The sequence below is a fragment of the Pseudorca crassidens genome, chromosome 18 (assembly GCF_039906515.1).
Source record: "Pseudorca crassidens isolate mPseCra1 chromosome 18, mPseCra1.hap1, whole genome shotgun sequence".
Classification (NCBI taxonomy): domain Eukaryota; kingdom Metazoa; phylum Chordata; class Mammalia; order Artiodactyla; family Delphinidae; genus Pseudorca; species Pseudorca crassidens.
The window spans coordinates 15,171,673-15,186,275 of record NC_090313.1 but is presented as its reverse complement, the minus strand read 5'-3'; the positions used below and the strand labels follow the sequence as shown (position 1 = coordinate 15,186,275).

Sequence of the window (14,603 nt, the reverse complement as noted above, 5' to 3'; positions counted from 1 at the left end):
CCACTATGGAGAACAGTATGGAGGTTCCTTAAAAAACTAAAAATAGAACTACCATATGACCCAGCAATCCCACTACTGGGCATATACCCTGAGCAAACCATAATTCAGAAACAGTCATGTACCACAATGTTCATTGCAGCTCTATTTACAATAGCCAGAACATGGAAGCAACCTAAGTGCCCATCGACAGATGAATGGATAAAGAAGAGTGGCACATATATACAATGGAATAGTACTCGGCCGTAAAAAGAAACGAAATTGAGTTATTTGTAGTGAGATGGGTGGACATAGAGCCTGTCATACAGAGTGAATTAAGTCAGAAAGAGAAAAACAAATCCCATATGCTAACACATATATATGGAATCTTAAAAAAAAAGGAGGGGGTTATGAAGAACCTAGGGGCAGGATGGGAATAAAGACACAGACCTAGTAGAGAATGGACTTGAGGACACAAGGAGTGGGAAGGGTAAGCTGGGATGAAGTGAGAGAGTGGCATAGACATATATACACTACCAAACGTAAAATAGATAGCTAGTGGGAAGCAGCTGCATAGCACAGGGAGATCAGCTCGGTGCTTTGTGACCACCTAGAGGGGTGGGATAGGGAGGGTGGGAGGGAGACGCAAGAGGGAGGAGATATGGGGATACATGTATATGTATGGCTGATTCACTTTGTTATAAAGCAGAAACTAACACACCATTGTAGAGCAATTATACTCCAATAAAGATGTTAAAATAAATAAATAAAATAAAAAATTAAAAAAATAAAATATGGCCTTTGAATTATGACTAAAGAACAAGAGATTAGAAAAAGAAACAGGAAGATTTGAAAAAGAATAAAATGGAACTTCCAGAATTATTTTAAAAAGGAGAGTAATAGAAATTAGAAACTCTGGATGGGTTAACAGCATATTATATATAGTTGAAGAAAAAATTTAAAAATTAGAACATATGTCTGAAAAAATTCCCAGAATTCATCATGGAACAATAAAGAAGTAAATAATGTTAAAGAGATTTTGAGACATAAGACCAACTAAAAAAATAGAGCTTGTCAGAGTCACAGAAGGAGATAAAGAAAGGATAGGGACAGAGGTGATATCTGGAGAAGGAAGGGACTAATGGTTGTCCAGAATTGATGAAAGCAATGAATCATCAGTTTCAAAAAGTTCAGTAAATCCCAAATAAGATTTTTTTTTTAAATCCACACTTAGAAATTAGTGAAACTGCCAAAACCAAAGACAAAGACAATCTTAAAACCAAAGAGAAAATACAGGTTAACCTCCAAAGAAATGACACATCAGACGCTCGATTTCTCAAAAACAACAATGGAAGCCAAATGAAAATAGAATTATATCTTCAAAGTACTGAGTCAAAATGAATGTGTAACCCAGCAAAATTCATTTAATGAAATACTATATTCTGCTGTACTAATTAATGAGCCATAGCTACATTGCTGAACACAGATGAATTTCACAAACATAATGTGTGAAAAAATTGGTTACAGAAGAAAGCCGCACTATGATTCCATTTATATAAGATTCAGAAGCACGCAAGACTAAAGCAATGGGTCAAAGAAGCCTTAACTGTTACTGTATAATTTGTACTTTGTAATATCTGGTCCCTGCATGGTTCATTAAGCTTCAGGCTAACAGAAAATTAAACATTAACTATGTGGCAGGAAAAAAATCTGCGAACTCAAAACCTTCAGAATCCATCTACAAACTTTTAGTAAATATCTGTGTAGGAAGTTAGAAAGATCGTCTTAGGCTACCTTTAAAATGCCATCGGTAAATCAGACTTTATCCTAAATTCTGGTCCTTCCTCAGGCCACCCGAGCATGAAGTACTGTCACCTGCCCGCATTAACTTGCTGCAACACTGGTCCAAGCGGGTTGTGTCCGCTGCATGCCTAGACCACCGCAGCGATCTGTCTGGACAGTGTCCCTGGAGACGCCTGAGCGACATGTCCAGGGCACAGATCTCGGCTCTGGTGTTTGGCGTCGGGGGCTTTGGCGCTCTCGTCGCTGCCACCGCATCCAATGAGTGGAAAGTAACTACCCGAGCATCCTCGGTGATAACGGCCACTTGGGTTTACCAGGGTCTGTGGATGAACTGCGCAGGTAACGCGTTGGGTTCTTTCCATTGTCGACCGCACTTTACTATCTTCAAAGTAGAAGGTAAATATAATAGCTTTGTTTGGGGTGGAGGTAAAATGTCACTTTTCCCCTCACTGTGTTGAAGAGTTGTATACAGTTGGCTGTTAACTCTGACTACTTAATCCAAGTGCCAAGATTTGCCTAGGAGGGACGGGGTGTATGAATGCTGAAAGAATTAAATCATGTCTTTCATATGGCAAATAACTGCATGGATCTTTTAGAAATACCTAATGCGAATAATCGACTCCAAAGGAAAGGGCAGAAGTGACTGGCTTGTTTTAAAACAGGTTTTGATTTGCCTTGTGTCATGGAGGACACCATATATATACATATGGTAAACACACGCCGTCAGTAGATCATACGTTGTACTGTTTTGTTTTTGTGGCCTCACCGCGCGGCATGCGGGATCTTAGTTTCCTGACCAGGGATGGAACCCATGCCCCTGCAGTGGAAGCACAGAGTCTTAACCACTGGACCGCCAGGGAAGTCCTGATCACATGTTATCCTAAGTCCCTATACTTCCTCAGGCCATTCTAGCATGAAATCCATACACATACGTGTGTATATTCACAGTGATAGAAACATATGAGAAGATGGACAGTGTTGAGAGATGTAGGGGTTTTTAAAGGGGTTTCCATATTTTTTAAAAAAATCGTGTTTAGTGATAATACAGCAGAGCAAGAAAATTTTAAAAAGTAGTTAAGAGGGCTTCCCTGGTGGCGCAGTGGTTTAGAGTCCCCCTGCCGATGCAGGGAACACGGGTTTGTGCCCCGGTCCGGGAAGATCCCACGTGCCGCGGAGCGGCTGGGCCCGTGAGCCATGGCTGCTGAGCCTGCGCGTCCGGAGCCTGTGCTCCACAGCGGGAGAGGTCACAGCAGTGAGAGGCCCGCGTACCGCAAAAAAAAAAAAAAAAAAAAAAAAAAAATGTAGACAAGCTTTCAATGTTAGGCATACTAGAAACTATTAGAAACTGTGTATTTTAAAGAGGGAAAAATTGTAAGGGCATTTTCAGTATCATGTATAAGAATATCAAATCATTATATTGTACACCTGAAACCAATATAATATTTAAATCAACTATACTTCAAAAAAAGCCATTTTCACACAACAGGATACCTCCAGGGCAACAATTATTTGCTATTTGCTTGTATGTCATTATAAGAATCACTACCTGCCCCCGCTTTCTGCCTATTTGATTATGTTTACAAATCAGCTGCAGGTTGTGGGTTTATAACATTAAAAATTGCCCCTGGTGTTTTATAATATATAGACTTTTCACAATAAAATGGCAACACTGTACCCTGGCCCCAATAAAGGAAATGAGATCAAATTTTAACTAGGAAGTTACTAAAGCATCATATTTTATGGGATTTTGTGTCAAGTATTCACGTCATTAGTCCACAGTGCGTGCCAAAGGATGAAGAGAGGATATTTAGTTAAATCCAGGAGAGTCTAATGACAATAAAGGGAAGTGTTCAAGCTTGGACACCTCAGTTAGGCCTCCAAGTAACATGGACTTTCCTGAGCACCCATTAGAGGAATCAGTGCTACTCTCTCTTCAGTCCCAGCTTCTAAACTTATTTTAGGATATTTCAAAATTCTCCTTCTACTACGGAAGGTTTCCCTAGGTTCAGGGAAAATTGTAAAAAGAGAAGAGTATTATGGGGACACTGTTGTCATTCCACAGACCTCTTGGCCCATTCCCACCTTGAGGCAGCAGGTAGAAGTTATGTCATGCGGCTAAGTGTATTTTTTTGTTCTCTACTGGGTTCATTCTATATATATATATATATATATATTTATATATATTTATATATATGTATGGTGTTATTACCCTTCATTCTCTATTCCTTAATGAAACCGAGTTATTGTGAAAAATAGGTGTTCAACCTTAGCTCCAAAGTGGGCTAATTAATGAACAGTGTTGACAGTGGTCCAAATAACCTTCCACCTTAAAACTTTATCCTCTTGATTTTGTTTCTCAGTAGTAAAAATAATGTATTCTATGTCTGCTCTGTACCCTGCACACGAGAGGTAATTTGGAAAACCTTGTCCACTGACAATGCTTCAATTAGAATTTGTAAAATTCATTTAACATAATCTTTCTACTTCCTTCATCCTGAATCAAAATCTTTAGCAAAGATACAGGTTACTACAGAAATCTATATTCAACATCAGGAACACTGATTCATATTTCCAAGAAAATGGACACTCACCAGTTTGGATGTCCTCATTCACACGGAGTCATTGCTGATGAGGCCGGTTGCTTTTCCTTTATTCTTATTTGAAAACACAACAGTGGGGTGTTGGGAAGCTTTCTATGCCAGTAGGCTCTCAATTATCACAATAATTCCAAATTAAGAAAAGAACTCAGAAGCCAAAGGGGAATGAAAATGGTTATAGTGTGTTTTAAAATAATAAATTGATTTAAGCCTACATTGTCAATTTGAGACAAATCTTCTTAGACTTAGGCCACATTAAGCCTCCGCTAAGAAAGAACAACAGAAAATCTTTTTAAACTGCTAGATTTTTTTTCCTTGCTGGTTACATAACGTCACTGTCAAAGTCATACCTTCTTGTTGCTAACTAACCCTCTTAGATGACCCAGTATAGCTACAGTTTTTTAGGAACCCATTTACATTAGTAGTGACTACAACCTTAAAAGATTTGGTGTAAGCCAGCATTTCTTTGGGCAAGGGGCATTTCCAGTTGTGAAAAACACAGGCCCCCTTCAACTATAGTTCTGTGGAATCCATTTCAGGACAACACCATAGGGACACTTGTAATTCAATCCTCATTGTGGACTGAAAACTTCTTGACTCAATTTCAAAAGCAATTCACTGTCTTTAGATGCAATATGCACTCTAGGCTGTGTCTCTTGTTTTGTTGTGTTGTGTTTTTCTCTCCTCTCGATGTTAGTAGAGAGTTTTAACTGCGAAAGCAAAGCATCTCTCACAGGGAGAGCAGCAGTAATTTCTGACGGGGAAGGCTGGATGCAGAAAGCATTGCTCCAAGGAGAGAGTAAAGCTGAGTCATGGTCGCCTCGAGGGCAGGACCTGGTCTGTGATGTTCTCCTTGTGCTCCAGGCACACAATGGGCTCTGGATACATATTTGCAAAATGACTGAATGAACAAAATAATAAGGAGACAGATAGTTTGTGATGAGGGCAAGATTGTATTCCTGGACGAAGGCTGGCATGATATAGGATGGGTACTCAGGCAGGAAAAAGGAAGATGACTGGATGGTAATTCAGCAGATGGAGCTTCAAGTTCTGACTTTTTTATTAACTAGTCTTAAGACCTTGACTTTGGTAATGAAACTCTCTGTGCCTCATTCATAACTTTCTTCCTCCTTATATTGAAAGAGCTGGATGCCAGGAGTCCCTTAAAGCCCGTTTCAACTTGAAGTTCACTCAAGAGCTTTACAATCCTTCACCACTTCGCCATAGAAGTTCACTGAAGAATGATGACTGTAATAGGGTCCTCTAACATTATTCCTCCTGAGAATTGTCCCTCTTTTTCTCCACTTATCTATTATCTTGCTGGCTTCCTGGATCCTGACAGTATAGAATCTTATCTGCATCTGAGTGGAGATAGGTCTGAATGATCTCAAACGACCATATGACACTTAGTAAAGGTGGACTTCTCCTCACCTGCCTATCCTTCACCTCTCGCCCCGTCCCCTTAACAGCCAGGCCATAAGGATGGGGGGAAAGGAATGGCATTTGCTAAAGAAAAGAGGTTTCTGTGGATGTGTATTCTCACATAGGGAACAGGTGGGGATCATCTGATGTCATAACCTTAGATTTCTTCCTGGTTGAAATGTGTGCCTTAGTCTATGACTAAATAACAGGAGTACATTTAAATTTCAAACAACAGTAATAAGAAATGAAAACTAATTACAGCCTCAGTGAGGGAAAATTGACTTGAATAATTAAGATGTTTCAAAAATATTTTCAAAATAACACATTTGATAGATCTCTGCAGCCTTAGAAGGCATTTACCTTTAATCTCAAGATAGGTGTCCATTTGCTAAACTTCTGATTGCTTTCTGAGACTTAATTTTGTTAAATAAACCTAAGGTTAATTTTCATTCAGAGTGATTTTCTTGTTGTGATCCAAATGCATGTAAAGTTATCTAAAAGCATGTAGAAAAACTCAAGTTCTGTCTTTGGCAGTTCTCACCCCAAAAGAAGTGTAAGAAACATTTAGTGCGTTCTTATCCCAACAAAAAAATGGCATAGTTTTATGTTTACTGACACAATCAATGACCCAAGGTAGGTGAATTGTATTTTCACAGTAGACTCTGGACAGGAGGAGCCGCCAGAAAGTTGTCTCTGTGCCAAGAGGATTGGACCCACGTGCTGAAACATGCCCACACCTTGTGGCGGTGAGGATGGTACCAGAGCCCAGGCAGCCCACAAGTGGACCTGGTCCTAAGTCAGTCTGCTGCAGGGTGTTCACAGGTTTTCAGGACAGCCTGTGTCCATCAGTAGCTCCTCTCTTAGAGGCCAGGACCTTATCTTACTTATCCTGGTATCCTCAGCACCCACCATATGGCTGGCTCCAGGCAGGCTCTCAATAAACGTTTGTGGATTGAACAAATGGAAGAAGAAATCAGCCTTTAATAGAGGCATAGGGACTCTCCTCTCATGTCACCAAGCTCTGGCAAAAGGAGAAGCCCTAGGGAAGTGCATAGTTGAAGAGCCATGAGTGTTTTTTATGGTGAGATTCAAGAAGCACTTTTCAAAGTGCTTCAAGTGCACTTTTCAAGAATGATTTAGAACCTTGCTTCTTGAAGTGTGGTCCTCAGACCAGCAGCATCCATATCACTTGGGAGCTTGCTAGACATGCAGATTCTCAGGCCCCACCACAGACCCACAGAATCAGAATCTGCACTTTAACAACATCTCCAGGTGTCCCCCATGCACATAAAAGGGTGAGAAATTCTGCTTAGAGTCTGAATCTTTGAGTCTAGACTTTGAGTGTGATGGACTCACCATTTACTAACTAAGGGTCTTAATCTCCCTGTGCTTCAGTTTTCTTACTTGTTAAATGGCGATGAAACGAGATAACACAGGCGAGACGCACACCATAAAGGACAGCAATCATTCTTATGAATACAGATTTCAATGCCTGGAGAGCTCACATCTCAGTGGCAGGAAGGTGACCGTTACTTCCGCTCCATCTATTTGTTTCCAGCCAGGACTGCAGTAGCTGCTTCCTGGAATCCAGAACCTAATAGAAGGATGACTCTGATGCCTTGTTGCATGTCTTATGTCATATTTATAACAAAGCAAAGGCTATTGTGCTCATTAGACTACAGTTTATGCTTATCCTACAGGTTAGGATTTACTGTACCTTATAAGGCAAGACCACACTGCATCTAGAAGTCAGGTTCTCACCACAGACGTGGGCCTCTTCATTTTGTCAATCATATGTTGCATCTGCTGGAGATGAGGAGAAAAGGCCCATTTCGGGCTCCATGGTGGGAGATAGAGCTTCACCAGAACTAAGGTGCGTTTGTATGCTGGGCAGTCAAAAAATGGACAAAGTTTACTCAAATATTCCTGGCCCTAAGAACTGGGAAAAATTTTGTGACAGACAGTTTAATATATTGATTCGAATCATATTTGCATTTTACAAAGTGCTTTCACATATATTATCGTATTTATCCAAAAGATGGTATAATCCCCATTTTACAGACAAAATATCTGAGACTCAACAGGAGAACGTATTTATAACTTTGTATGGTCGTCTATAGAGCTTTTGGGGAAATGTTCAGCATTCTGTACCAGCCCCAAACCTGCGTTTAAGTCCTAGCTCTGCCGTTAATTTCTTGTGTGCCCTTGGATAAGTCACTTAAATTCACTTTGTTTCCCTTTCTTATCTATAAGATGATGATGATGTGTAGAAAAGGCTCAGGCGTATTTCTCTCCAGGCCCACTGCTCCTCTCTCGCTCATTGCCCGTCCGACCGCACGTGCGGCAAGCTGGCGCTCCTGAGTCTCCTCTGTTCCATTCCCTTACAGACTAACTCGCATCCTCAAGGGGATGAACTCAAAGGACACCTGAGCAAAGAGCAAACTGGGGTTGGTAGTTTTAAAACATACTGCCGCTGTGCGTTTTTAAGTAATTCCAGAGCACTTCAGAAAACAGTATTGCTCTTAGACAAAGCCAGGATAACTGATCTGAATTTCAGGGGAAAATTAAGAATTTTTTAATTCTTTAATTCTTTCTTAAGAAAATTAAGAATTGATGTACAATTAAGCTTTGGGTAGATTTTTGTACACATTATAGGAAAAACTGATGACCCAAAATTAACAATTTGGTAAATGGCTATGACGCCATATTACAACTACAGAAGGAACCCTGTAAGTAGTTAAGTCACTTATTCATTAATGAGTTCCTTTCATCAAAGCATTCATTAGATTCCCAGCACAGAATACAGTTTCTGGGGGCTCAGTGAGGAAAGCACAGGGGTCTATCTCTGTGGATGTGCTGCTTAGAGGGCAATGATCATTTCGCAAACGATTATCCCAGAACGATAAGTGCTATCTGGGGTTAAGTTCAGGGCATAGGCAGACTTCCCAGAAAAGCCAGTGCTTGAACTGTCTTGAAAGATGGGTAGAAGTTCACCCAGGAGGAAGAAAGGGGGGGCATTTCGGGTCACGGGACTCATCCTGCTCTACAACTTATTAACTGCGTGACACCAGGCAAAATGCTTAACATATGAGCTCCCCCGTCTGTAAAATGGGAGTAATATTATCTACTTCAGAGGGTGGGGGTGAAGATGAAGTGAGTTAATTTGCGTAGAGCGTTCAGAGCAGGGCCTGGCACGTACGAGCAAAGACCTCCAAGCAGAAAGGAGCCGAGCGCCTTGGGGACCAGCGAGCACATTGGAAAAACTCCACGTGGATGTGCGGGAGGACGTCAAGATGGGGTGCAGGTGCACATGGAGGGGGACTTGCAAAGGGACCTGTAAGCTCTATGAGGGGATTTCGACTTTGTCTTAGAGGAGCCGGAAAGCCGTTGAAACATTTTGAGCAGAGAATCCCTGACGGGACTTGCATTTCAGAAAGATCCTGCAGTATTTCATGTGAGAACCTGAACCTCATGTGAGGGCAACAGTGGGAACAGACAAGGAAGGTACTTAGAGGTAGAACTGATAAGACCGAGTAACTTGGTGACTCACGAGGGATGAAGGGGTCACGGGTGCTCCGAGGTTCCTGCCCAGAGACTTGGGGGCAGTGGAAGGGGAAGCTGGCTATAGAGTAGGTCCCACCCTAAGTTCCATCCCTTCTCCCAGGACAGTATTTTCCAATACATACAAAGATCTCAAGCAGTCAGATTCTCAACTTAATGTTTGGCTTTAAAAATCGATTGGATAGAATGAGAGAGAATAGTTAGACTGAATTTAATTAAAAAAAAAAAAACAAGCTGTGCTTCTTAGACGTTTAGTAAAAAACAACAGGAAAAGGTAGCAGCCATGAAGATTAATGCAATCCGAAGTGCCGATAATAGCATAAGAATGTCCAAATTGGAAGGGTAATAGCCCCTCACTCCCGCATATTCCATAGTCAAATTGCACAGTGCTGGTCTTGGGCACCATATCTTAAGGAACGTGAATACAAACCACATTCATTGATGTGAGAGGAGGGTAACTAGGAAGATGGGAGGTCGTGAAATAAATTCACGTGGGCAATTGTTTCACCTGGAAAAAGGAAAAGAATATGGTGGGTAAGGGTGTGAGAGGGATGGAGGAACGGGAAGAAGATGAGTACCACCCCTGGGTAGACGTTACGAGGGAATCAGAGTTAGGGGCTCTCTGAAGAAGCAATTTCTATCAGAGTTGCCCAACAACGGAACAGGCTGTCCCACAAAGAACTGACTAGAAGTATCTAGAGGAGGCTGATGATCCTCTACTAAAAAGGTGGTAGAAATAATTCCTGCATTGGTTGGGAAGACACACTGGGTAATCTCTAAAGTCATAACCAGTTTGAGATCTGAGATTCTGTGAATATATAAAAAGAAAAAGAAATAGTTAAACATCAGTATTCCTGATTTGCATATTGACTTAAATATTTTTGGACAACTCATGGGCTCCATGCTGGTTGCTTGGGAACAAGGCAATAAAAAGACCTGTCTCTGCCCTGGAGATGTTCATAGCCTAGAAGTTAAAGTAGTAAAAGTCATAATACATATGTTATATTAATGTTATTATATTTAAATCAATATATTAATGTATGTTAGAATCAATGTAGTAAATATGCAATTCTCTATCTTGAACTGATATTTTTAAAGGTCCTAAGCAAACCCAAGGGATGTGCCCCCTAACCCTTCCCAGGGAAGGAATGACTGCTTCTAAGTCCAGGCATAGAGCTAAGTGCTGCTGGGCTGGGGGGAATACAAGAGGACAAATCCTGCCTTTAATTGGATATCTTTGGATCAATATTTTTCATTTATACAAACCAAATATAGTCCATGTATAATAAGCAGACCAGTCACCCTACTGGGAGACAGATTTTCTCCAGAGCACAAAATGTGACAACACAAAATGTGGCAAGGTGGGCAGAGGAAACAGAAGGCTATTTTCTCCCTGTCTGACTACAGCAGATGCTCTCATTTACGCCAAACCTGCAAACCTCCAGCCAGTCGTGTTTGGGGATTTCAGCCTGCTCTGTAGGACTCTCCACGAAGCTGATTCTCTATTGCAGGGGTCAGGACCCTTCCTTGGCCCTGTGCCCTGGCTCTGTGCTATTCCTGCTTTGCTCAGCCTCCCAGCTCCTGGAGATCAGCTGATGCCCATTCTCCTGCTGAAACCTGGACCTCAGACTCTCACTTTGTTCTGCTGGCTGATATCTGGGTTCCAGGCAGTACAACTGTCTTATGACTGTCCTACCCGCTAATTCCAGCTTGCTTGGCCATTCAGTCCTGACCCAATGCCTGCTCTCAACTCTGAGCTCCAGACCTGGCTGGTCTGCCCTCTGGCTCACCCATTTCCTCTGCTCTGAGTTCTGCTTCCTCACCAGAACATGCTCTTCTCCCACCCTGTGCCTCGGGAAGGACTGTTCTGCAAGCTGTGAGAACTGGGGGGGATGGGAGAGGGCGAGGGAAGGAGCGAAGCAGGAATCACATCCACAGCCCAATTGATAAAGAGAATGCAGTTGGCGGTGGTCTTGGTAGGTGATGGAGCCACAAAGAGGGGCCCGCAGGCGCTATGAGAGAATTATCTGGAATCCATTTATATCATCTGGGAAAATACCCACGTTATCCTACTGACTCCCTCTATCCCAGATTCAAGTCAGTACTGGGAGGGTTTGGAGTCTGAGAGACCTTAGCGCCCTCCGCAGGGAAATTCCTGTTCCAGCTGCAGCTCTTACGCTCTTCATATAGTGGGGTCAGCAGGTTCTTAGTGAGCAGTACCCCAGCCTCTGCTCTGCAGGGCTCTTTCTGCTTCTGCTTCCTGCTCCTTCGTTAATCCCTCCTGGGAGTGCTGGGGGTGAGGGTGGGGTGTGCCTTTGACCAAGGTGGTGAGCCATGCAGCTTGTGCTCCAATTACACTAGAATCATAACACAGATTCACACCAGAGTGTTCACACCATGTGGGCACACGCATGTACACAGACGCAGCTGGTTCTACAGCTAACTACACGTCTATACAAACTCTCACCCTGCAGACGCCTCTACACGTCACACTCACACATGCAACTTCACCATGTAGACATCTCCCACATATCCCACACCATAGTTATCAGAGTCAAAAGACAGACTTAGAGACCAAGATTATCGCAGACAGGAATGTGGACCCACTGAACAGAAACAGTTGAAGATCCCTGCTCCTCACGCCATAGTAGGAAATAATTCACATGGATCGGGGGTCAGCACAGAAAATTTAGCTCTCTGCCTCGTGCTCAAATGCCTCTCACAGGCCTATGGAGCGCCTAGAAATAACGTTTCATCACACTGTCATCTTCATCTCCCAGGTCCTACTTTAAATCATCTGAGCTCCTTCCAGGTCTTCCAGCTTCCTAAGTATTCCCTTGGGTGAAACTTCGTGTCTGGCACACTGATCCATAAAGATCAGTCTCCTTCTTTCTTCCCTCTAGAGCACAGACCTTGAAACCTGACTTTCAACAGTTTCCCTACCTGTAAAATGAGCATGATAATAATATCTCCCTTATGAAAAAGATTAAATAAGCTAATAAATGAGTTTGCTATTATTGTGGTTGTTTTCTCCAACGCAAATTCTAGCCTTCAAGACTGTTTCGAATCCTGATTTGGTCATCTTTGTATTCACCAACCTCCCAGTTTAGCGTCACCCAAAAGCCTTCAGCACACTCCCTGTGATCTCTGTGGAATTCCTCCCATAGAGGTAAAGACATCTTCCACCCAGTCCCACACTTGTCCCCAGATCTCCAAATCCAAGAGGATGCTGCACACGTTTCTCCTCCTTGCTTTCCCAAACTGCTGATCCCACACCCTCTCAGTTGCCAAATTCTGCAGAATCTGCCTGCCCACCCTCCCATCTCCCTGCGGGGAGGTCTGCCTTTTCTGTGGCTCAGCCTATGGCTTTCCATAGATTGGGATCAAATATCAGGAAGACGTTTTCCGCTCTTTGAACTTGCTCTAATCAAGGCTATCCAGCACTGCCAGATCACACTTGCAAAACAGAGCTTCCTCCAGTTTAATTCTGGGCTTCATTCAGCCCATTTAGAGAGCGCTCCCGCCGCGCCAGGCACAGAATTGACACAGAATCTCGCCTACTCCCCAGTGACCCTCAGCGTGGGGCGTTGCTGTAACCAGGCCTGGTCTACAGGTGGAGTAACAAGCGCTTGGAGAAGTTTCGTAACTTAATTTCTTGGCGAAGGTGGTGGCCATGGCAAGATTCATGCCAGACGGTGTGACTCCTGAATCCAAACGCCTGATGGAAGGAGTCCCCGCGGCCGCTTCCCAGCGAGAGGAATGCGTCACAGCAGTCCTGACTTGCCTTTCTCGTCCCCCTGCTTCCATCAACCTGGACTTTGTGCTTAACCTTTTCCCTAGTCTGTGCCTCTGCTCACACCGTGTGGGGCAAATGCCTTTCTTCATCACCCGCATCTCTCTCCTCCTTCCAGCTCCACCTCCAGTGCCATCTCCCATGCAAAGCCTTTTCAACCTTCCAACCAGATAGGACCTTTGTCTCCATTGATCCCCCCATAGCGCTTTGTACTTTTCTTTCTGTGATTTTGTTTTTCTGGCTTGGATTGTGGTTACTTGTGTCCTTGTCCTTTCCCACCTCTAGGTTATAAGCCCCATGGGGACAAGGATTGAACAATTTCTTCCTATCTCTTTCCCAGAAGATAAACTCCATAAAGTCCATGCTCTATAAGGTGTATGTCGAATTAGTGAGTTTTTTTATTGAGGTGAGTGAATGGGAGCGAGGATGGGCCCATAGGGCGTGGTTCACCATCCTTGGTACCATCACTGAGTCTGTCTGCATGGTGACCAGCCCCGTGTCTCTCCTTCTTGTCCAGCAGCACAGCACGATAGAAGTTTTGAAGCATCCTAGTAAACTCGTCAAAAGAGAAATTGTCTAATATGATGTTTCTTGCTCTTAGGGAATCATACGCTTCCTACTGGGAGCTTCTTGCTTTACTAAGAGCTCTAAAACCATCCCTTTAATTATCCATTCTAGAATTTATCTGGGGTTTGCTACCAAGCATACCAATGGCAATTTCTGAAATGTACCCTTTTGAAATTTGGGGCCTTCCCTTGACCCCTGCCCTTCTCCCTGGTCATTGCCTTCATTCTAAGGTCACATCTGGTCCTTTCATTCAGATGTTAACATTATGAAAAATCTTAGGCGCCGTTCACAGTGTTCCCTTTGGGCCTTAGAAAACGGCTTGTATTTGAAAGGGGCAACGGAGAAATCAGAATGTGGTAAGAATGGCTCTGATTGTTCGGATTACTCTAACAGACTCACTCTCTGAGGACTTTCTATCCTCTGCGTGGTTCTGGGCTGAGTCCTTCTCTTGGTAATCAGTGACTCTGAGATACAGATGGAGCGGTTGGTCTTGTCCATGAATCCTCCAGCCATGCGTGACCACAGCCAGCAGAAAACAGAGCTCTGCGTCTCTTCATCCGATAGACTCTGCAGAGGGGCTGGGCGGCGGGGCCGTTTCTCTGAGGGTTTACTTTCTGCACGTTATAAGCAGCTGGGTAAAAAGGGCAGGGTGAGCACAAAGCACCATTCACTGCAAACAGACCAGATCACACGCCAGAACCTTCTCAAGATAGCCTGGTACCACCCGGGTTATCTGCGATACAAAGCATGTCTGAGGATGACTGCTTTGGAAGTAGTTGTTCTTTCACGGGTCTTACTTTCTTTTAACTCAAATAGTTGAGATGAGGAGTGAAAATCATTTTCCAACAGTTAGTTATTTCCTTCCTGAATTTTTTTCCTGTCAG

General features: G+C 43.1%; 1 protein-coding gene across 1 annotated transcript in view; it reads left to right on the top strand.

The window, feature by feature from the left end:
- Nucleotides 1-1,961: 1,961 nt before the first annotated feature.
- Nucleotides 1,962-14,603, top strand: part of CLDN10 (claudin 10) — a 100,331-nt gene continuing 87,689 nt past the window's right edge. The window contains exon 1 of the mRNA XM_067713050.1: nucleotides 1,962-2,175. Coding sequence (XP_067569151.1) covers nucleotides 1,962-2,175 — 214 coding nt within the window. The remainder of the gene's footprint in view (nucleotides 2,176-14,603) is intronic.